This window comes from Symphodus melops (assembly GCF_947650265.1).
Source record: "Symphodus melops genome assembly, chromosome: 10".
In the NCBI taxonomy this organism is placed as follows: domain Eukaryota; kingdom Metazoa; phylum Chordata; class Actinopteri; order Labriformes; family Labridae; genus Symphodus; species Symphodus melops.
In genome coordinates, this window is record NC_136700.1 from 13,108,031 (window position 1) to 13,129,548 (window position 21,518).

General features: G+C 40.0%; 1 protein-coding gene across 2 annotated transcripts in view; it reads right to left on the reverse strand.

Annotated features, from left to right (window-relative positions):
• Positions 1–1,566: 1,566 nt before the first annotated feature.
• Positions 1,567–21,518, reverse strand: part of arhgef17 (Rho guanine nucleotide exchange factor (GEF) 17) — a 60,601-nt gene continuing 40,649 nt past the window's right edge. For both annotated transcript variants that reach the window (XM_079354833.1, XM_079354832.1), the window contains 23 exons: positions 19,034–19,111; positions 15,360–15,542; positions 12,844–12,960; positions 11,873–11,965; positions 11,552–11,728; positions 11,198–11,248; positions 10,890–10,999; positions 10,652–10,737; positions 10,375–10,493; positions 10,068–10,275; positions 9,826–9,899; positions 9,658–9,741; positions 8,492–8,595; positions 7,955–8,079; positions 7,715–7,834; positions 7,364–7,637; positions 7,149–7,235; positions 6,935–7,002; positions 6,562–6,710; positions 6,299–6,473; positions 5,951–6,046; positions 5,665–5,847; positions 1,567–5,533 (listed from right to left, as the gene is read on the reverse strand). In XM_079354833.1, coding sequence (XP_079210959.1) covers positions 5,331–5,533; positions 5,665–5,847; positions 5,951–6,046; positions 6,299–6,473; positions 6,562–6,710; positions 6,935–7,002; positions 7,149–7,235; positions 7,364–7,637; positions 7,715–7,834; positions 7,955–8,079; positions 8,492–8,595; positions 9,658–9,741; positions 9,826–9,899; positions 10,068–10,275; positions 10,375–10,493; positions 10,652–10,737; positions 10,890–10,999; positions 11,198–11,248; positions 11,552–11,728; positions 11,873–11,965; positions 12,844–12,960; positions 15,360–15,542; positions 19,034–19,111 — 2,964 coding nt within the window. In that variant the 3' untranslated portion in view covers positions 1,567–5,330. The remainder of the gene's footprint in view (positions 5,534–5,664; positions 5,848–5,950; positions 6,047–6,298; positions 6,474–6,561; positions 6,711–6,934; positions 7,003–7,148; positions 7,236–7,363; positions 7,638–7,714; positions 7,835–7,954; positions 8,080–8,491; positions 8,596–9,657; positions 9,742–9,825; positions 9,900–10,067; positions 10,276–10,374; positions 10,494–10,651; positions 10,738–10,889; positions 11,000–11,197; positions 11,249–11,551; positions 11,729–11,872; positions 11,966–12,843; positions 12,961–15,359; positions 15,543–19,033; positions 19,112–21,518) is intronic.

Genomic DNA, 21,518 nt, shown 5'->3' on the forward strand with positions numbered 1-21,518 from the left:
TGTTATGGCAATGGCTCTGTTCTATTCCAGTGCCCCAGTAAGCCAGAGAGAGTGACAGTGAAACTAAAGAATTCAAACAGTCTGACAGTGACATTTTAGCAGCAGAAATGAATGCAGCCATAGCTTTAGTTTTATTATAAACATCTGCTCTTTTCCGAAAGCACCATGTCAGAAGTATGTGAAATATGGACAAATATTTAAGTTACACATATCATATACAGATTTTAAACGTCTTTTTGAGGTCCCTAAACAAATGTAGGCCCATCTATGGACAGGCATTGCAAGTAGACCAACGCTATATGTTCTGGTGTATTGCATCATTTTACATGTTCCACACTTGTCCTTATAAGAACATTAAGTTAATATCTGTCCAGTGATACGTTTATTTATGTTACATATTTTCATACTGCTGCATATACAGGTCCTTCATTGCAGGTTTTATGTGTTTGTGTTGACACTTGAAGTTTCTTACTGGTTGACTTTGAGATTTTACTTACACATTACTTTACATTGCATATCTCTAACGCCAGTGAATGAAGGAGATTTCCACAGGCCCATGCTTTTCCACTGGGTTAAATCAGTGAGTCAGTGTGAGTCAATGGCTGACAATATCAGTCAGTCATTCATGTTGATCACAGATGAATCTCTGTGTTGCGCCTCTCATTCATGACACAGATCTTCACTGTTTCATGCATCGTTTGAGTACTGTGTGTGGATGGAAGTGGGCCGGAACTTGTGTGTGCGTGCATGTTCTGGAGGGGGGCAGGGACAACATTTGTTTGTATGTCCTGAATAGCCTACATTCACAGTTTCATCCATATACTGCAAGGCTATCATATCACAATACTCTTCATTATGGGTCAGTAGGTTAAAGTCAGATGACTAACGGAATGACGCTAAGGCGTGTGCATAAATCCAGAGTGGTGACTGTGTTTCTGTTGTCCTGACCCGTCTACAGGAGGCGAGATGTGCATGTGTATATTCTTTTCTTGAATCCCATTAACGAGGGTCAATCATTAAGGCCAAATATAAACAGGCAATGAACTGATCAAGGCTTCAGATTGTTGAGTTGAGACTTGAGTGTAATGAAAATAAAAAAAAATAAGCTCATTAAAGTTGTGTTTCATTGTTGACTCCTAGCCTCCTGCAATGATTCTTTAAATGTTGCTAAAAGAAGAAATGCACCAACACTGATTTAAATAATGGTTGGTTAATAAATATTATATAGAATATTCTTTATTTCATAAAAAAGGCAAAATTCCCATCAATATTTCCCAGAGCCCAAGGTTGACTGTCCACTAGATAATTTCACATACATTTTAATGCCCAATATGCAAGGTCTCTCCATCAAAATCAAATCATAAAGGATGTAGCTTGATGACTCATGAGGTAGCATGAGCTCAATTGAATTTAGTTGTATTTAAGTCAGACATTATCCTGCATTATTGTAATATTTAGTATTTCAAGATGAAATATGTTAGGACCGTGGTAAATTAGAGTATGTTTTCTTTAAAGTTTTTTCAGGCTCCACCTCAGCAACTGAAGAAAAAAAGAGGAAAAACTGGCCCCAGTGATCTGATTTATTTACAAAGAGGAATCCACAGTGACAAAACAATAACAGCTACACACAGGAAGTAAATTTGTCATTTCCAACAGAGGCAGAGATAAACACAGCCATGCTGACCAGAGGTTCGGCAGACACCTGCCAGATCGTTTCCCTTGCTGTAGACATCTGTAACAAGGCATGTGTTTGAAGCGAACGCAGCTAGCTGTGGTAGCAACAGATGCCATCTTGTTTTGAAAGTCCAAAGACAGATATAATTTAGACATCACTGACTGTGCATGCCAGAAAGGGAAGTAGGACAAAATACCCCAAAAAATTGAAAAAAAACAAAACAACAGACAAATATATAAAAATATGCCATTAGATTCATATCAACAATTGAGGACCATGGGTGCACTATTTACAGAAAAGGAAATATACCAATATTTACAACAATAAAGACTTCTTTCACATACGGGCAGGAGTATTATATTTCTGAGAATTACAGTGAAAATATAATGTGATTGTGAAAAATTCTGTGTCAATTTTCCAACAGTTAAACAATGGCTTTATTTTCTATATACTTTCTTGAGTTTTACTTTGAAGGCGTGTACACATATGTGGGTGTAGCTGTCTATACACTGGGTTCACAACCTCAGATGCAAAAATAATTTCTTTAAAACCATAAGACTGTTATTAAGAAAAAATGTGTTTCAAGGAAAATACTTTATCTGGTTTGTTATGGAAAATCCAAATCTTTGAAAGCTTTCCAACCAATGAAAATAGTTTGTGAAATGCCTGATCAGAGCTGTCAGACCAAATATTTGGTCATGTACTCAGACCTGTACGGTATTCATTTTGTTCTAACCAAAGACCTTATAGCTAGCAAACACTTTAAAATCAGTAGCTGGGGGCCCGCAATTGATGGGTTTTTTTTCTTTGTCAGCAGGGATTGCATACAGATGTTATACAGTATAAAAACAATGCAATATTTTGATTTATTTCTGTGGGATCATGTCAAATTGTTCATTGTTTACAGATATTTATATGACTTTCATACTACAAGGAGGGATCTATTTGCTCAAGCCCAAACACAAAGCATTGAAGCTTTCTTGGCAGGTCTTTCAATAAGAACAACATATGCTGTGAATTGAACAAAGGAAAACATAATATTTGCTAGGCTACTTCATACAGGAATAACTGAACATTTAGAAATAAACTTGTTCACTGTTTATTCTATGATGTGACAAAAAGAGTGTATCATGTCTACTTCTCAAACTATGGTAAGTGTGGGTTAGCTTATCTTAGCATGAAGACAAGAAACAAGGCAAAGTTATGGTGGCCATTTGCAAACAAGACTATAAATATTTAAATGAAAAAAGGGTATGATATTAACCAATTAAATGCAATATTTTAATTAATTATCCTCAGACTTAGTTTTTCCACAAATCCTTTGACAAAGCAAGGGTAGTCATGCAAGTAGTAGTGCTAGGCTAAGCTATCAAGTTGTTGGCAGTTTGTAGATCATTTTTGACCATACAGAGTAGTAGTAGTGATCACCTAACTCCAAATTAGTGCATTTCCAAATATGCTTAACAATTCCTGTAATGTGCCACTGTTCCTAAACAATTCTTAGCTGAATTATTACAGGCTAACAGGTCACAGTGAGGGTCCACACTGACTGTAGATCTATACACACAAGGCGAGGAGGTTACAGGTGAGTTAGCAGCTATCACAACAACCAGCAAATCCTCTTAGCTGTTAGCTGCTTTGGCAGAGAGAGAGGGAGAGCTGACCTAATGTGGATGCGTTTGTAAAGTGGGAAATCTGAGGTGAAGGGCCCAGATGGCTAGCAAAGTGCAATGTGGTTTTTTACGCTTGGAGGGATCAAAGACAATCACTGCTTAACCCCCAAAGCCTGAGGCCAATGCATGTGCAAGGACAAGTCAGTCACCCTTTTACTTCCCAAGACATCTGCTGCAGAAAGTGCAAGACCTGACTTTTTTTATTGTGCACGCGTGTGTTTAATTGGCTTTACTTTTAGCCCTCTGAAGGCACGTGCAGGCGCTCAGCATTTGTCCTTCTGACCTACCTACACAATCTTGTACACTGACCTGCTGCACATACAAACAACTTTCATCTTGTTCTTCAACCACAAATACTGAACGCAGAGTAGGAACATGTTTGTTCATTTGGGGGAAAAGCCAAAGATCTTGGCACTGTATTTCACTGTAACAACAACAAGCAATGAGCTGAAAAATAACAGCAATATTGAACAATTATTACCTTCTTTTCTGTCTCTTCAAGATATGTTAGGAATGATCTGATTCCAACTTCTAATCAGCTAATCTTAACTTGATTAGGGATCTGGAGCAAACAGTAGATGAATAGATTTACTATTTAAAAAAGAAACCTCCATGCTCCACCCCTTTCAGGGTGGGTGTCAAACATTTAAGAGGCCTGTATTTGTTTTCTTACCAAATCAAAAGTGGAGTGAACTATGCACTGTGAACCCCAACTGTGTACTTCTACCTGCTTAAACCCAACAGTTTATCTCTTTAATCAATAATCAAGCCAGGTACTCCCTGTTCTTTAACTCAAATAATACAAAAAAGTGAAAGCTACATCTTCTATAAATTAAGTGCTGTAAAAGAAGGCACTAAAAAAACAAAACCATAAATACTGTACAAAACTATCGCAATCAGCTACCACACAGCCAGGACTCATTATGAAGCCCTCTGCTGATTTCCACTCAACTAAATTACAGGGCAAAAGAAACCTTTTCTGATCCCTGGTGTTGCCACTTCAACACAAACAAGGCTTTGGCATAGTCATGTTAGGGAGGAATGTCTCCAATACACTCTTTTTCCTGCTCAACTCCAAAGATGGGTTTCATCTGTGTTTGTGTCATCTGAGCCTCGCTGCAAAACTTAAATAAGAAAAACAAATACATTGTGTTTATCTGTGTAAAAATAATGGTCTTTATGTTCAGTGAGTGAAGGCTGTGCATTAAAATGTGTGTTAATAGTCTTGTCGGATATCCCTGCAACATATTGCACTTCACGGAGGCTTTTAATAACTCTTTCTATACATGATTTTAGCAGTCTTACATGAACAGGTATTATTACAACCTTTGCAGGGCTATCTGATCTTAAATCAGAAAAATACTTTGCACACAGGAAACTCAGTGTTTCTGCAAAGCTTGAAGCCCAGCTTTAGAATATCAATCATACTGCAGTCTGAATTAGAACCATGATATTTGTTTCTATTCGTACATTTTCATATTTGGTTATTACATTAATTGTACCTCTGAGGCATCAAGAGGCTTTATTTACGCTGGTCAGGCTAAGATGATGTGATGATGGAACAGCAAATGGTTTATATCCAAAGTCAAAAATCTGTGCAGAGTCAAACTCGTCTTCTGTCTCTTTCTGCACTTGTTCTCAGACCATGTGTGTTTGTCAAAGTTTCTCTTCACAGTCTTCTTCTTCTCCTTCAGTATAGACTTCATTATAAAAACACCTTTCCAGACAACACAAGCAGAAACAGACATGCACAGATACCACTTGGTGAGAAAAATGCACATCATCTGCAACAAAAACACAAGAACTCTTGGTCACAGTATCCAGGAAGGAGCTGACAACCATAACTTGCACATAGAAACTGCTTGATTGAGCAGAAGACCAAAAACAACACCAAAAAGTGAAGAGTCTGAATGAGTACGACAACAGGAGCTTGTGCGTTGTTCCCCCAGCAAGAGGGATTTTCGAGTTTGGGTTTGATTGTCTCAGACCCGCCAGAGTAAAAGATGGTTGGTACTGTCATCCCTTCCGACTGTTTCGCTGCTATTGGTCAGTCTAAAGTCCTCATAGCCGTCACCACCGGAGATTACAAGATGGTTGGTTTTTGGAGGGATGTGTGCAGAGGCTCGGCAGCGTGCAGAGTCACGCCTTTGCAGGTTCCCGTCAACTGTGCTGCTGCTCTGGTTACCTAGAAAACATGGACGCAAGATTGGAATTAGGCGGAAGAGCCAGGTAAAGATACAGTACATGTTAAGTCATGTCAACTTTTATTTAGTTCAAGAACACCCAATTTCACACACAAAAACAAACAATGACTACCTGTGGAGTCAGCAGCTGTAGGAGGGAAGTTCATATCAAACCCTTCTGGTAGTTCGATTGATGTTAAGAATCGAACGTGACCTGTGTGTCCATGTGCTGAGCCCATAGGTGACAGGGGGGTTTTCAGTGTCCCAGCCCCCGTTCCGGAGCTCACGGTTGGGATTGCCAGCGTAAGGACCACCCCTGCAGAAGAACACCTGCTTTGTAACCTCATTTTCTTTATCTTACAATGATCTACGTCAAATTTGAAATGCTAAAATAACACATTTCAAAAAATTGCTTTTACCTGCACTAGTGCCGATCCAAAGCAGATCCTTACAGGCCAGCAGTGCTGTGATTCTTAGACAGGCGGCCTTGTGCTGTCTGATGATTGCATCTGCACCTGAAAGGAGAAAAGAGAGAATACAAAGGAGATCAGGGGAAGAGTATTGACAGTGGTGAGGATGATGACTGGACAGTTATTAGAAGGTACAGGGGAAGAGATTGAGCATTGACAAATTTAAAAAATCAGGATGAGGAATAAATAAAGACAAACAGCTTTAGCATATACTCTCTGTCCGGACTGAAATCATCAATATCTATGTATGTAACTCTTACAACCTGCAGGTGCTCACTTTCTCTTTGTGTGTATTACCTGCAAGCATCTTATGCACAGCAGGCGCCACGTCCACCTCTGTCAGGCTCTCCAAGGTCTGAACGTGGTACAGTTTGACCTGAGCGCTGCCCTGCAATGCCAACCACACACCCTGACCGTACGCCACCAAGCAGGTCACACACCGGCTACTGTCTGCGCCCACCTGGAACCAGTGCTGAAGAGAAAGGAGCGAGAAACACACTGACTTGTCTGTTTGGCTCTTTATTAATTGACCTGGACATACAGTATATACGACCACATACCTCTTGTACCAGTGTCGTTGTGTTAATAATAAGGACTCTGTTCTGGGAGCCACACCACAGCTTTCCTCCCACAGGAACCATTTTGGTGACAGGGCTGCTTGGTGTGCCCAGAACTAATGTCTGAGAGGACTGAGGGTCCCAGAAACTACCTGCAGATTGAAATGAAGACAGATTTTGTTTGGAAGACGCAAAGTAAACATGAACAATCAATTCGGACTTCACCTTGTATTTGACAAGGCTAGCAGACTTATAAGACACATTTTAAACTTTCGAAAAATGCAATTTCAAATAATTGATGATGTCATCATTCCAAACAGATGACGTATAAATCCAGGAATCAATCACATCTCTTTGTTTCAGCCTCCATGCTTACCTGCTTCTCTTTGATAGACGATCACCTCTCCATTGGCCAAAGAAACAAACACTTTGTTGTCCAGATATCTGCAGGATGCAAAGATGATAATATGATTAATTTTACGATATTATTACATCATATAAAGATAATTAATTATATTATGATATAACAAAACATTAAATTCAGTATCATCATTTTTAAAGGCAAAGTTGTGGCGAACAAAGCAACTCACAGTATGCAGAGGATGGAGGCTGAGTGCTGCATCTTCATGCTATTCTTACGGTTCCGGATGTTGTCTGAAGACTGGTACACATGGATGCTAACAGAAGCAGAAGTGTTTGAAGAATTTTAGTGATTAAAGATTCAAACAACAAGCATTTCATATTTAAAGACACAAAAAAATGATTAAGACTTATTGCATTGTGTGTTTTTGTATGCAATACTCACCATCCGTCCTCAGTGCCCAGCCACACTGAGCTCTGGTAGGCCTCCGGGTCGATGCTGAGCAGGTCTTCCAGACTCGCCCTGGTGAACGAGCCCCGAGAGGAGCGGCGCATGGCGCGTCCGTCCATGGGGCTCTCTGCGTGTGTGCGACCTCCTCCCCCTCCAACCCCCAACATCATCCCTTGAGTCCCATAGGAGCTGGCCACAGGGAACTCCTGCTCCTCCTCGCTGCTGGTGGTCTCTGTCGCCATGTCCTTGGAGCTCGGACCCTCGTCATCTAGGAGTGGGGAAAGATGTAAGTATATAAAGTTTGTGAAAAAAATTAGTGCATTGTACATTTGTGTTTGTACTCACTGCCATAGCTGGATGATATGGTGGAGTGACTGGCCTGACTCTGCAGAGTGGAGGAAGGGCTGGGTGAGTCCTCGTCATCCGTGTCATCGCTGTCAAAAGGAACAAGCTCCGCCCCAGGTACTGGAAAACCATCAGTTTTTTAGTTTATACAGTATATGCATAAAATACATCTCCAAGTCTCGTAATTGATAATGTGTGTGTTTTAAGGTCTGTCGTGTTTTAAAACCTTTATGGACCAACCTGCAGGTCGCTCCGTCAGCTCCAGAGAAGAATGAGAGATTGATATATGGAGCTGCTGCTGCTGCTGCTGGGTGTGACCAGGTGCTGTGGAGGTAGGCGCAAAGGTGGCGTCTGACCCACGCTCCCTGAGGAGGGAAAAGGGGTGAGTTAAGTGCAGAGAACATGATGAGGAAAACAGGAGCACTGTCAACAAACCAGTTACAGACAACATATCTGAAGATTTTAATACAAGTTGATGTTTGATATTTTAGCTCTACATGCTGTTATGTCTATATCGTGACTATGTTACTCAGACTGTTTACGCTGGACCAGCTAATCCCACCGCCAAACTAAATCTTTTTATCAAAATGACTTATTAATTATAATGAACTTAATGCCATTGTAAGTGAGGGTGGCCCTTTCAAGGATTTATCTGATAAAGTCATTTCGATTAACAACGACTAATACAAAGCGGGATTTGCACTCTAACATTACCAGTGTATGACTTTGGGGAGCATGAATATGATTAACTCCAAGAGGCAAACACAAAATACAGACCTTCCCTTGAGTCCTGGTACTGCAGCGATACATATGATCCTAGCCGAGCAGACAGCGATACAGGCCTCCACCGTGGGCTCATCTTTAATGTTCAACAAACACACCTGAAGAGATCAAGAAGCCATTATCAACCCATCAGCCAATATTTTGTTTAATTCAAAAAGGACTTTAAGGGAAAAACTAACATAACGCTTCTGCTTCTGCATGAGCTGAAACTTGTTTTTAATGCAGATACTGTAAGACCAAGATTATATTGTTTACCAACTCAAAGACAACACCACAAAATGTACCTGTGGTGCTCACCGTTGATGGGAAGGAAATTGAGGTTTTGAAACTCTTAAAATTACCTAAGTATTTTGATTGATGATTCCCTTATTTTCAAACCACATGTGCTGTTCCTGGCGAAAAAGCTGAGGCTAAAACTGGGCTTTTATTTTAGAAAAAAAGTAGATTTTTTCTTTTGGTTTTTTATTTTTTTTTTTTTTTACCTGTTTTACACTACAGTAATGTTTTTGTACATGCACGCCTCTGCTCTGTGTCTCCACACACCTGATACTTCGTACTGTGCGTCATCACAATTCACCGTGAAAATCTGGTCACCATTGTGAGTTGTACTCTTGGGTGGCATGACCTGCTCTGGTGACCCCGAGGCTCATACACTGGTACTCCTTTACATATACAGTAAGACCATTCTTGTTATGCTCTCAGCCTCCCACACTATCTACAGAATGTGTTTCTTTCATGCAGAACAGTACTGGAGTGCATTGTTTACCTCAGGACCTCTTTATGCTCTCTGTCACAAAAACTCAGAAACTGGGAAAAGGGCTTTTGGGTATTTTGCACCCTCAGCCAGGAATGACTACAAACTCAAGGAGCTGGTGTCCAAAAATGTTTTTAAATCTAAAAATGAAAGGCATGGAAGCACATTCTATAGCATGTCGATGATTTAACCTTGACAGCTTGAACTATTCCCAGATTTGACTCCATGGTTCTCTTTTAATGCAAACCGTAGTGTTTTGTAAATTGTCTCCCTTTGTGTCTCTGTCTGTAAACTTTGTAAACTGTGTTTTGGCTGCTGACTGTCTTGGCCAGTTCTCCCTTGAAGAAGACATTCTTAATCTCAATGGGAACAACCTGGTTAAATTAAGTGTTTGGTGCTTTCTTACCTGTCCCACGTATCCATCGCTGTTACACACCCACACTTCACAGCCACTGTCAGGACAGCTGTGACTGGGAGACGCACATGAAAACTGCACACAAACAGCAATACATGAGTGAAGAGGAGTTTTCATATATACGGAGATTATAAACCAGGTTTCCTCTGCTGCTCTCACCTGCATGCCACTGCGTGTTTTCATGATGGGAATGGCCTTCAGAAACTCTGGATCCCACTGGTCTTTATTCATCGCTACACACAAAGAAATAATGGCAGTTATACACCTACATAAAGCAGCTCTTAGCCAAAAAATGTGGTATTTGAACAGATTTAGATTTTATTTTCATTCTATTCTATCTGTTTCTTATGTACCTTGCTTTAGCACAAAAAAAAACAAAAACATCATGTATTTTAACTGACCAAGCTTCTTCTTGGCTTCTTCAAAAGCCTGTTCAAAGTGGGACCGTGTGTCTGGTGAGCTGAACTCAAAGACAAAGCTGCTCTCAGCGGAGGCTGTGGTAAACTCCATCTTTGTGGGCAGGCAGGTCATACTGAAGGCCAGAGACTGCTTCTCTGACAGCTCCCTGTGCACAGACGCCATCAGATCCTTTATCACCTCGTCCAAGGACTGCGAGAACAAGAAAGCACGCGAAAAGATCAAAACCGTCAGATGTTTTACAGCATCAGAGAACAGACGACAACATGAAGGAACAATTCTCTACTGTACCTGGTGTGGGAAGCTGAGGGTCTCAGAGAGTTTGCTGATCTGACCCAGAGTGCTCAGATCCTCGTCTAGTCGACTGATCATTTTCTGGATGCTCTCCTTGTTGGTTGCCTGAGTTGAGTCTGATGCAGAAAGGTTTGATTAAGAAAACGGTATTTTTTTCTTAAAAAAAAAAAAAAAGCGACATGACTCATGTGAGAAAAAAGAGAACAGAACGGCCTCTTTTGCCCCCTTCAATCAGTTGGATGTACTGTATTTACACAATGTAAAGGTGCCTTACTTTTTACCACCTCCACGTCTTCCAGGGGAAGCTTCCACAGGAACTTGTATTTACTGGAAGTGTCGATCATACTCGCAGCGGAATATCTGTCATCAAGAGAGCAACAAATGAGAAGATGGAAAACACAGAAAATGGAAAAGTTTTTATGATGGACTTGATTGTATTAAACATTGCCTGTCTGTTTTTAATACCAGTGTGTGTGTGTGTGTGTGTGTGTGTGTGTGTGCAGATTGCATACAGGCTCATGGAGCTGCGTCTTAATGAGCCAGACTTCCTCTTGAGAGTGGTGCAGATGATCAGATCGCTGAAGAGGAAGAGAGAACGGTCTTTTTTCCCTCCGACTGTTTTCTACACAGAGAGAGAGAGAGAGAGAGAGAGAGAGAGAGAGAGAGAGAAGGAGAATAACTCAACAACTCCTTACTTGGTTTCCATGACATCAACATAACAATTGAAGCTGTATCTATCATGATTGATTTGAACAATATCTCTTTTATTGGTGTATATATTTAAGAAGAGTTGTATAAACGTTTTCAGAGTGCATCTTACCGCCTCCATGACCATTTCCTGTCTCAAGAACTTCCTCTGGGGGTTGAGAATCTAACACAATAAACAGAGGAAGGTGATCATCAATTCATTCAATAAAAGATACTGTGGACTGCATGCCTTTAACTCTTGGGGGTTTATGAATTTCAAAAGCCTGACAAAAGTTGATCACTGACATTACAGCACAACCTTTATCACCTGGAGAAGTAAAAAACAAACATGCAATCTAACATCAAAAAACTGGACTAAAGCGATCTGCAGATTCACTGACATAGAACGAAGCTTTAAAATGAAATATTAAGAAGGCAGAAATCAGCAGTAAGCAGAGGTTTATCTTTATAGAATTAGCGCTCTCACATGTTCGACTCCCTCTATGTGCGCCTCAATCTCCTGGATAACCCTCGCTTCCCTTTCTGCCTCCTCAGCCGAGCGTCGGCCCTTATTGATCTTCTCTGCCAGCCGCTTAATATCCCTCTGGGCGTCCAGCAGGTACGAATGGTCCGGGTGATCCTCTGAAGTGTGCTTCAGCAGATCCTAAAAAAATAATAATAATAATAATAAATAAATATATATACATATACATATATATCTATGTATGTCAATTCACATTCCACTAAACACAAGGCTATTACTTCCTATAGAAAGTGTAAGTGGAATTTTGTTTATGAGATAAGTCACCTTAACCAGCAGCTCATATCGAGGAATCCTCTGGACCGGTTTGATCATTAGATCCCCCAGAGCTTGTTTCTCCTTGTTCTCTCGCATGTTTTGCTGTTGTGATGAAAGAAAAAAGATGATAGATAAAAGAGAGAAAGAGAAACTTAAAAAAGCTCACTCTAAAATCAGGTCTGTGTTGCACGTCTTTCTTTTACCACAAGATGGCAGAGTGGATGCACATTAAAAAAAAAGTCTTTCTAGAATTGAGCTCTGTGATTAAAAACCTCATCTAAACCATTCTGCTGGCATGTAACAGGGAACAACAAAGCACTTTTTTACAAAAAACAAATTAAATTAGACATATTGCTTAAATATGGCATAGTATTTATGTTCAATTACCCTCATTCAATAGCTTTAAAGACAACAACAGTTAAATATTATGGGAACAAAAATATGTTCATCCATGAAAGAAGATACAATTAAATATTAACTGACATTTAAGATCCTTAGAGCAGATCCTCTCAAGAGAAAAAACTATAAGTGAGTTCTTGTTTTTTTTTCCCCCTTTCTTAAAGAATTGTGTATAAATTCACCCAGATCGATTTCTGTTCTTCATTAGAGACACAACTACACACACATAGACTGATACTTCTGGCTGATTCTAAAGTCTGATTCCTGTAGGGAAATAATATTCTAGAGTCCATTTTCAAAGACATGGAGCAACATGCAAAACAGGAAGCATACAAACATTTATATATACATATACTGTATATATATATATATATATATCACACAAAAATGAAACAATATAAATAATATAAAGACAACGAAGCACTTGTCGACCTGAACATTAGCAGGATGAAGTGCCTGCATTTAGTTTGGTTTTAAAACGGTAAAAGATGGATTCAAACATTTATCGTCTGGTTCTAGGATTTCCAAACAAAAACAAACAAAGCCAAACAGGACATCCTGTGACTCAGTCCAAAACTCACCTCCAGGAACTTGTGAAAGGCTGGCTTGGCCTCCTTGGCAATCCTCACTGCATCTTTGGCATTGAGAAAGTTGTCAATGTACGCTGAATACATATTAGCGAGAGCCTCTTTGGAGAACTGGAGAAAAGAAGATGAACAGGAAAAGGACATCTAAGTTACTAATTGTTCAAGTGAGGGTCTCTGCATCAGTTGTTTCTTCTGTGTCTTGAGCTTTCTTTGACCTCGAGCAACATATGAATGAAAGAATGAAACCTTTATTTCCCCTTGGGGAATTTGCCTTGCAGCTATATCATGAAAAGTAAGACATGTGAGGTGTTGATGGAAGCGTTCTGCAGCTTTTAGAGCGAAAACAGTTAGTTAAAGAGCTGATTAATAGAAAAAGAGGCAATCATGTGTTTGTTTATTTATCATTTCAGTCATTTATCAAGCAAAATGATCGGCTCCAACTCTTTTAATTTGTTGCCTTTCCTTGTCTTTGATATTTTAAAGGTCACATTTTAAACATAACAGGATTGGCTTTTGGACTTGGTTGCTCAACTTGTTGTGAGCATGTTTTGTGTATTCTCTGCTGAATGTTTGCATTTGGTAAAACAGTCTGGAAATGAGAAAAGAGGGAGATAAAAACTTCTCTGCTCTCCCATTGTATTACATTTGGGACCATGTTACATTAAAACAACTAAAACCTATTTTTGTTCACGTGTCATTCAATCTAACACCAGCGAAGAAGAGGTAAGAGGATTTCATGATTATGATGAAGGTAGTATTTTTTTCATTTCTTTTTGCTGTTATTGAACATAGTATAAGAGAACATATGTGTTGACAGACAGACAGACAGACAGACAGACAGACAGACAGACAGACAGACAGACAGACAGACAGACAGACAGACAGACAGACGATACTTGTTGACCTGTTTTCATTCCTTTGATCGAGGGCAGGGGGCAAACAGGGACGGAGCTAAAAATACCCTTATCTGACACCTTTTGAAGGTTTTTGTTAGGAGTATAGTAAAATATGTGTTAGCCATTGTATTAAGCTTTAATTTCCTGTGATGCTATCTATTGTCAGTGAGGTCGGTTGATAAGGATATGGAACGCTTTTACTTCCTGGATTTTACGCATGAATAAAAATGATCCTTGAACCTTAAATGCAATCAGGATAAAGCAAAATGACAATTGAAGCTAGACATTGTGTGCATTTAAAGAGCAGAAAGAGAAGACAGATTCATACATGAGAAATGTTTAGCACTTCTATGTACATTTCCTGCCCTGCATGGCATGCGACTACTCTGAGGATTGTTTTTTTCACAGCAAACACTAACAAAAAAACTGCCCCGTGTGAGGCTCGAACTCACGACCTTCAGATTATGAGACTGACGCGCTGCCTACTGCGCCAACGAGGCCTGCAGGACATGCAGCTGTTGCAGCTTTAAGAGCTGCAGCCGAGCGAGAACAGGGGGGGAGGGGAGGCCACATATCAGGAAGGGAGGGAGGGCTGTGTGAGCAGTGTGGAGGATCTGCAACAGCTCCAACTAGACAGAAGAAAAACACCTTTCTGCTTAAAACTATTTCAGATCATGTGCCTGTATTTTCTTTAAAGTACAAATTAATCTGCTTGGTTTTCCCTTGGTGGTTTTTCTGCCTTTCCCTGCTTTGTGCTTGTGTGACAGTTTGTGTCTCTTGTGACGGGTTTTTGAAACTTTTTTCGTTCAAAGCTGTGAGCAACAACAAAAGCATTAACATAGCAAAACAGAGCGAGGAGGTTTTTCCCCCACTCAGGGAAAACAAAGCCTGAAGCCACAATGCAGTTTGGGTCTGACTATGAAGCAACTACAATATGTGATTCATCTTCTACAACAAACTCGTGACTCTATGTTCAAAAACAAGTCCTTCACTTGGGCGTTCTCGGACTGAACCCTGAGACTGAGCCGAGCATGGACGTTACAGAGCTCTGCTTTTTAAAGTCTAGGTTCAGAGGCACCCGTGGGTCATGGGAAATGTTTAATGGGTCACCAATAGGTCAGCGGGAAAACAAAATGATAGTCTAGTGTTGCCAACTATAGGCCAAATCTTTATAAAATAGCCTCTTCTGCTTGTTGAATCAAATTGGGGGATCTTAATAAAGTCTTAAATCTTTCTGGAAATTCCAGACATATTATTGCCCTCATCTTGTGCTGCAATGCTAATAAAAACAAATAGACCGTATAATAAGAACAAGAGAAGAGAGCTCAAATACTGCAGACAGGCTTTTTAGCAACTTGGTTACAATCTGCAGTTACTTCTCCTTTTCTAAAAACCCAAAATATAGGTAAAAAATGATGGATACCTCATTTAACAGCTTTGTAATTGCCTTCATGTGTTTTAATGTTTAAAACATAATGACAGAGCAAAAGGATGTAATTTATTCTCATAGTCAAACTGATTCCAACAATAGTCATATCAAAAGTGACACTGGCTGGAAGTAACCTTCAAAGGATGCAAAATAATTGACTCTGATGTATCAACATCTGTACTTACCGAATGGATGAGGATGTTTCCAACGGTCTGTCTATCGTTCCATTGGCTGACGCAGTTGGCCACTTGCTCCAGAAAGTGCTCGTGATGCTCCAGGATCTCGGGGATCTGGTAAAACATCTCATCCACGAGCAGAGGGTCGACTATGGAGCCACCGTCTGGTTGTTTGAGAGGACGCATGTAGCCCTGTAGGGACAAGAAAACCAGTTTTCAATACATTTCAAATTGTTTCTATTTGCATGAGGACTGGTAAAAATGATTGGAGGTGGTTACTTGCTAAATTGTCATGGGGCTTAATTAGCCTTCACATAACTTAGGAAAGGAATTCCAGTCAGGCATTCTTAAAGGAGCGTGAGACAATAACAAGTGAGAAAACTTCCTCCACTGATGAGGAACGTAGCAAGCAATGTAAATGTCCAGAAAAAGTTTAGAGAGATTAATAGTTCAATTTTGTTCGCAGGTTCACTGGCTTTATTTTAAAGAGTTTGATAAAACACATTGATACCACTCCAATGTGTGAGCCAAATTGGGGGCTTGTGTCAGATAAGCACCAATTGAAGCAAAAACCCCACATTTCCCCAGCTATTTCCATGTATTCTTGCATTCATAACACATTCAATGTGTTTACACCGGCATATTCCCAATTGCATATAGAATGTGTGTTTACTTTTTGGAAGGAAGGTTTAGCAGGTGGAGAGATGTGTTTTCTGTATAACAGAAACCAGACCACTTTGCATACTTTGGTCGTAAAGTGGGACTTGAACTGGCGACCAGATTTCCAATCCAAATCCATACCATGCTGGAAATACTATCTCATTCTAACTTTCACTCAACCTAATGGCAGGCTGAGAGTTGGAGCTGAGGTGGGTTTTAAGCCTCTTGACAAAAAAATCAATAAGGTCAGCTACATGCCTAACTATGGATAATGTTCATACTTCATAAAATGAAAATAGATGTTTTAAATGTTATGTTGTAATGTTACGGTGTGATGGGTGCCCATGAGGACAATACCTAAATCAGACCAAAATGTTTTTGTTTTTTTTACCAGGCTCTAAACATGTTTACCTCTGCTGTAAAACCAGATGTTTTTGAGTGTGATGTGTTAGTGACTTCCTAGGCTCTTTGAACCATCCTCAAGTGGATCTTGCATGCGCTTCCGTATTGGCTTCATTTTTCAACACCAGAATTTGCCACTTGGTCTCCTGTCTTAACTGCTTGTGTGAGGGAAGAGCCTATTTGCTCCTCTGCAATATCTAGAACTCTTTTAACAAAGTTAGAGATCCTGTAGAAGTCTGCATAGCCTGATATCGCAAACAAACAAAACAAAGGATTTGAGTATGGATTTCCCCGCTTGGTGACCCGCAATTGCTGAAGAATATGACATAACTGTGGCATTAGACATGGAGGTGTAAATGCCAAACAGATTAGGCAGCGTTCTGTCTGTTTAATTAATGCTCTTTTGTCCTTCTTTTTTTCTCCTACAAAAAATGATTTTATCTTTTTCTTTTGTACCTAGGTCTGAAGGTAAGCTCACACACAGGCACAGTGAAAGCAGATTTTGTAGATTTAGCAGAGAGGTTTTAGACTAACAAGCTTGACTCACACACACACACACACACACGCACACACGCACACACGCACACATGCACACGCACACACAGCAATCTATTGAAGCTGAAAGAAATTTGGAGATTCAATTAGCTGTGCAAAATGGACTCTGACAGATGTGACCCTGAGTCTACAGAAGCTGTTAAGTCAAGAAATGTTATGCTTCATGACCAATTTGATGACTAAATCAATCTGCTGATGATAAAAAGTTCTACTGAAAAGAGTCAAAAGTGGAGCAGCAGGGATTCCTCATGTACTTCCTGCAACATTTTTTTCTTGGAAACATGTTTCATTAGAGCCCAGTCACTGCCAGGAAATGTTCTCATTATCTCACAGGGAAGCGCAAACTTAATTCAATTTTCATCAATGGATAGCCACACGGATTTTTAAATGGTCTATTTAAAATAAATGCAATCAGAAAGCGCTTATGAAAGATCTTCATGATCATAACGAAATTACTTTAATAGTCTAGAAATGATAAAATGTTTGATTGGAAGTATCCTCTGTGCATGCAGAGCTGACTGTTTTGGAGATATTTCAATCCTACATCTACTCTCATCATGATGTGTGGATGTTGCACCTTATATAGTGCTTCAAATCACCAGAGAGGAGCGTGTCAGGTCTGATAGGTGACAAAGACAGCGAAAGATGTTGGATCCCTATGTAGGTCATCATGAGGCACCCACAGTAGAAACTGATAACGTCAGTGATGCTTGAATGCACCCTGTGACCAGTGATGGGTCAACTACAAAATCACATCTGATGCTAAGCTGTATTTCACTCCAGCAATGTGAAAAAAGAAAATGCGTGTTACACCTAATATTCATTTTTGTCTAATACTCCCTTTAAATGTAGTTTCTTTTTATGCATATGAATGGTATATTATGTGACTTACATAGTAGATGTGTAGTAGAAGTCACACAAGTCAAACTAAAACAGAGCAAACCCTTCAGCACATGGCTAGTTTTTCTGCTCTCTTAACAATTTCTAAAAGCAAAACTGATTTCTGAACTATTAAAGTCCAAAATTGGCCAGTGTTTTTTTTTTCCCACCTATTCTAAGAAAAACATGTCTGGCTCTTAACCTGCTAAATGCTGTCCTATAGTCCCTGGCTAGTTGCTAGCATTGTTGGCTGATTTGTGCTTTTTACTGAAAACAGCTTGTAGCAGTGCCTCTAAATATTGCTAGTTGGAGCACAGAGAGACAAACTAAATTTGTTGCCATAAAAACCATAAAAACAGTTGGCTGAAAGATGCTATAGGATGGTAGCCCGGTTATTACAGCCTGAATGTGTTTTTCATTATCTGTCATCATAAGATGGTAGTTCATTATTACTATCGTAAACGTTAGACTGAAGAACAATGGTTTGCTTTTTTATTTGTGACTGGGTCTGAAAAAAGACATTCAATGTTTCCATCCCAGAAGAACTTGAACTGCAAAGAGTCAAATTTGAGTATGTGGAGCCGTCTTAGTTGAACCACATCTGACACCCTCCTTTAGGGATATGCACCTTTACTGCAGTTACCTTGGTAACACTTTCCCTTTGTCACCATGGGAACACAGCCGAGGATTATTCAATTTGGCGATACACACGCACAACGTGCACACACATAGACACACGTGCACTGGGAGAAGACAGTGAGGTCAATATGGGATGTGCTTAAACATTCACAAACAGACGTTTCACACACACACACACACACACACACACACACACACACACACACACACACACACACACACACACACACACACACACACACACACACACACACACACACACACACACACACACACACACACACACACACACACACACACACACACACACACACACACACACACACACACACACACAGGTGACAAGTGTGGGAATGTGACAGAGAGAAAGTGTGTGTGTGTGTGTGTGTGTGTGTGTAGAAGCAGGGGAGCAGATATTGCTGATGACAGCGAGATGTGACTGGGTTAGAAGATTAACCTCACAGGATGAATGACAATAAGTGGATTACATAACTCCTTCCTGTGTGCGTGTGTGTGTGTGTGTGTGTGTGTGTGTGTGTGTACGTTACCTGTATGAGAGAGCGTAGTGACTCCACATATGACTGCTCTGTGTCGAAAAGGGTCATCATTACATGTTTTCTCATATCCTGCAAAGAGAGAAGAAGAAATGTTGACATCACTGTATTCAGATCAAACATTTATTGCACACTGATGAATGTTATACTCTCAGTGGTTGTATAAAATAAACTATATAAGGAGACTGCAGGGCTACTGTCTGCTCTGCAAAAGAAAAACAGTCATGGAATACTCAAGGCCAGCTGTCAGTTCATTATTTAACTACACAGTTCACAACTGTATAGCTTCCTAGTAGGATTGTATGTATATAACATAAATGGTAATGGTAAATGGACTTGAGCTTGTACAGTGCTTTTCTAGTCTTCTACCCATTCACACACTGATGGCAGTGGTGTCTATGTAAAGTGACCGTCAGAAGGAACTTATCCATTCGACGAAGTAGCAGGAGCAAATTGGGGTTTATTGTATAAATGATTTTTTTCTAATTTGATTTTACTTTCGCCAACAGTTTAACGTTTAATGTTCACAGGACAAAATGACAGAACTCCTAAATGCTCTACTGTACAAATAAGCATTTATCTTTATAAGATCCTTCAATGTAAGATTTTGTGCTGAGCTTACATTTGGACAGTGAGTCAACAGAACTCGCTCAATCATCACATCTGACTTTCTTGTTAAGGTGCCTACTGAGTGCCTCTTGCTTAAAATACTTTACTGCTTCTTAATTTGAAGATTGCATCTTGCAAGAAAAGTAGCAGCTGCATCACATGGAGAGAGCAGTCAGTTTTTTTCACCTTTTGAGCTCTATTCAATTGGAGGGGCGACCCTCTACCCTGACACGACCCCCTGCCCCTCCATGAGAAAGGCACAAAGAACTTCATTTATGGAATTGTTTTATTCCAATTGTTTTATTTGAGCAGTTTTTCGTCTTTGATACAATCACACAGACACATTATTCTGCATTGTCTCAGATGCACTGCAGGGAAATGTATTTTGGCTGAGCCTCTGACCTATAAAAAGGAAACATTTGTTTTCTGCCCTTAAGCCATATTCTACTGGCTTCTTTCGAAGATATTTCTCTGAAATGTTTACGATACTGTGATGGCTTCTGTTCACTGGCAGATGTTAATACCTATTTTAATTGACAAGTGAGTAAAGCGTGCTTCTCAATGGAAATACAGTTTGCATTTCTCTAAACAACATGGATACAAATGTATTTATACAAAAAATAATGTTGTATAATAATACTCAAGGTAAGACATCCTTATATTCTGCAGACAACATTTATATGTCTGTGTTGATTACTTTCCTGTTGGGCAATAGGATAATGTCAGTAGACGGACTGAAATATTAATTCCTAAATGTCAGCTAGTGCCTCATTAAAAATATGCAGGAGGCAATCACAGAGAAGACTACAACACTTGGCACACAATCCTAGCTATCAGAGAGTCACACATACACACACAGACGAGGGGATTCAAGGTCATCAAGGCCAAGTCCTCGGGTGCAAAGCATGATTAAGCAGTTTGCTGCAACAATGATTCATGATTTATGGACAGGAATTAATGAATAAGCTGCAGAAGACACAAACCTATAACACATTAGGGCGAGAGAGAGAGAGAGAGAGAGAGAGAGAGAGAGAGAGAGAGAGAGAGAGAGAGAGAGAGAGAGAGAGAGAGAGAGAGAGAGAGAGAGAGAGAGAGAGAGAAAGGTTTTAGAATACAGTAGCACAAGAATATGAGTATCATGGAACAAGTCATACACATTGTCCCAGGGCTCCCAAGGGAGACTCCCAAAATATTCTGGTACTAAAATGACCTATAAATATCAGACAGACCCACAGGCAAACCTCTATGGTACATATATAACCCCCCCCCCCCCACACACACACACACACGCACACCACCACACACAGAGGCCACACAAAATACACACAGGAGGACTTTTTCCCCTCTGCCAGCACCGCTGTGCCCTATAAATGACTGCAACAATGACTTCCAAGAAAGGCTATGTTTAGTGTTTGGCATCTGAAGGGATCCCAGGGGTGCTGTGGGGTACCGCCAGAGGGTTAAGGGTGGTGTGTAAAAGAGAGAGAGAAAGAGCATTAAAAGTTAAAGTAAAAAAAATCGTTTTTTATTTACCCTTTAGGTTGACTTTGACATTAGTCTTAAATCGTTTGGTTCAGATTTGCACTGTCGCTTCTTTACAGAGAGATACAGTCCACGTCTACTCTGCCCTAAGATATAAACACTAACACAAAGGAGTACAGTGAATAAATACAGGGTTTAGCAAGGCTAAAGAAGGAACAAACAGCACCGCAGTAATCATCCATTTATACTCCACTGTTGTCAAAAATCAGAAAGGATCACTCATCAACATCTGGGGTTTATGGGGAGTATGCAGTGAAGCTAAAGTTGTGTTGTACTTTGTGGTTGGGAGGAAAGAGTGAATATTTTCCATGTAATTGAATTGCAAATT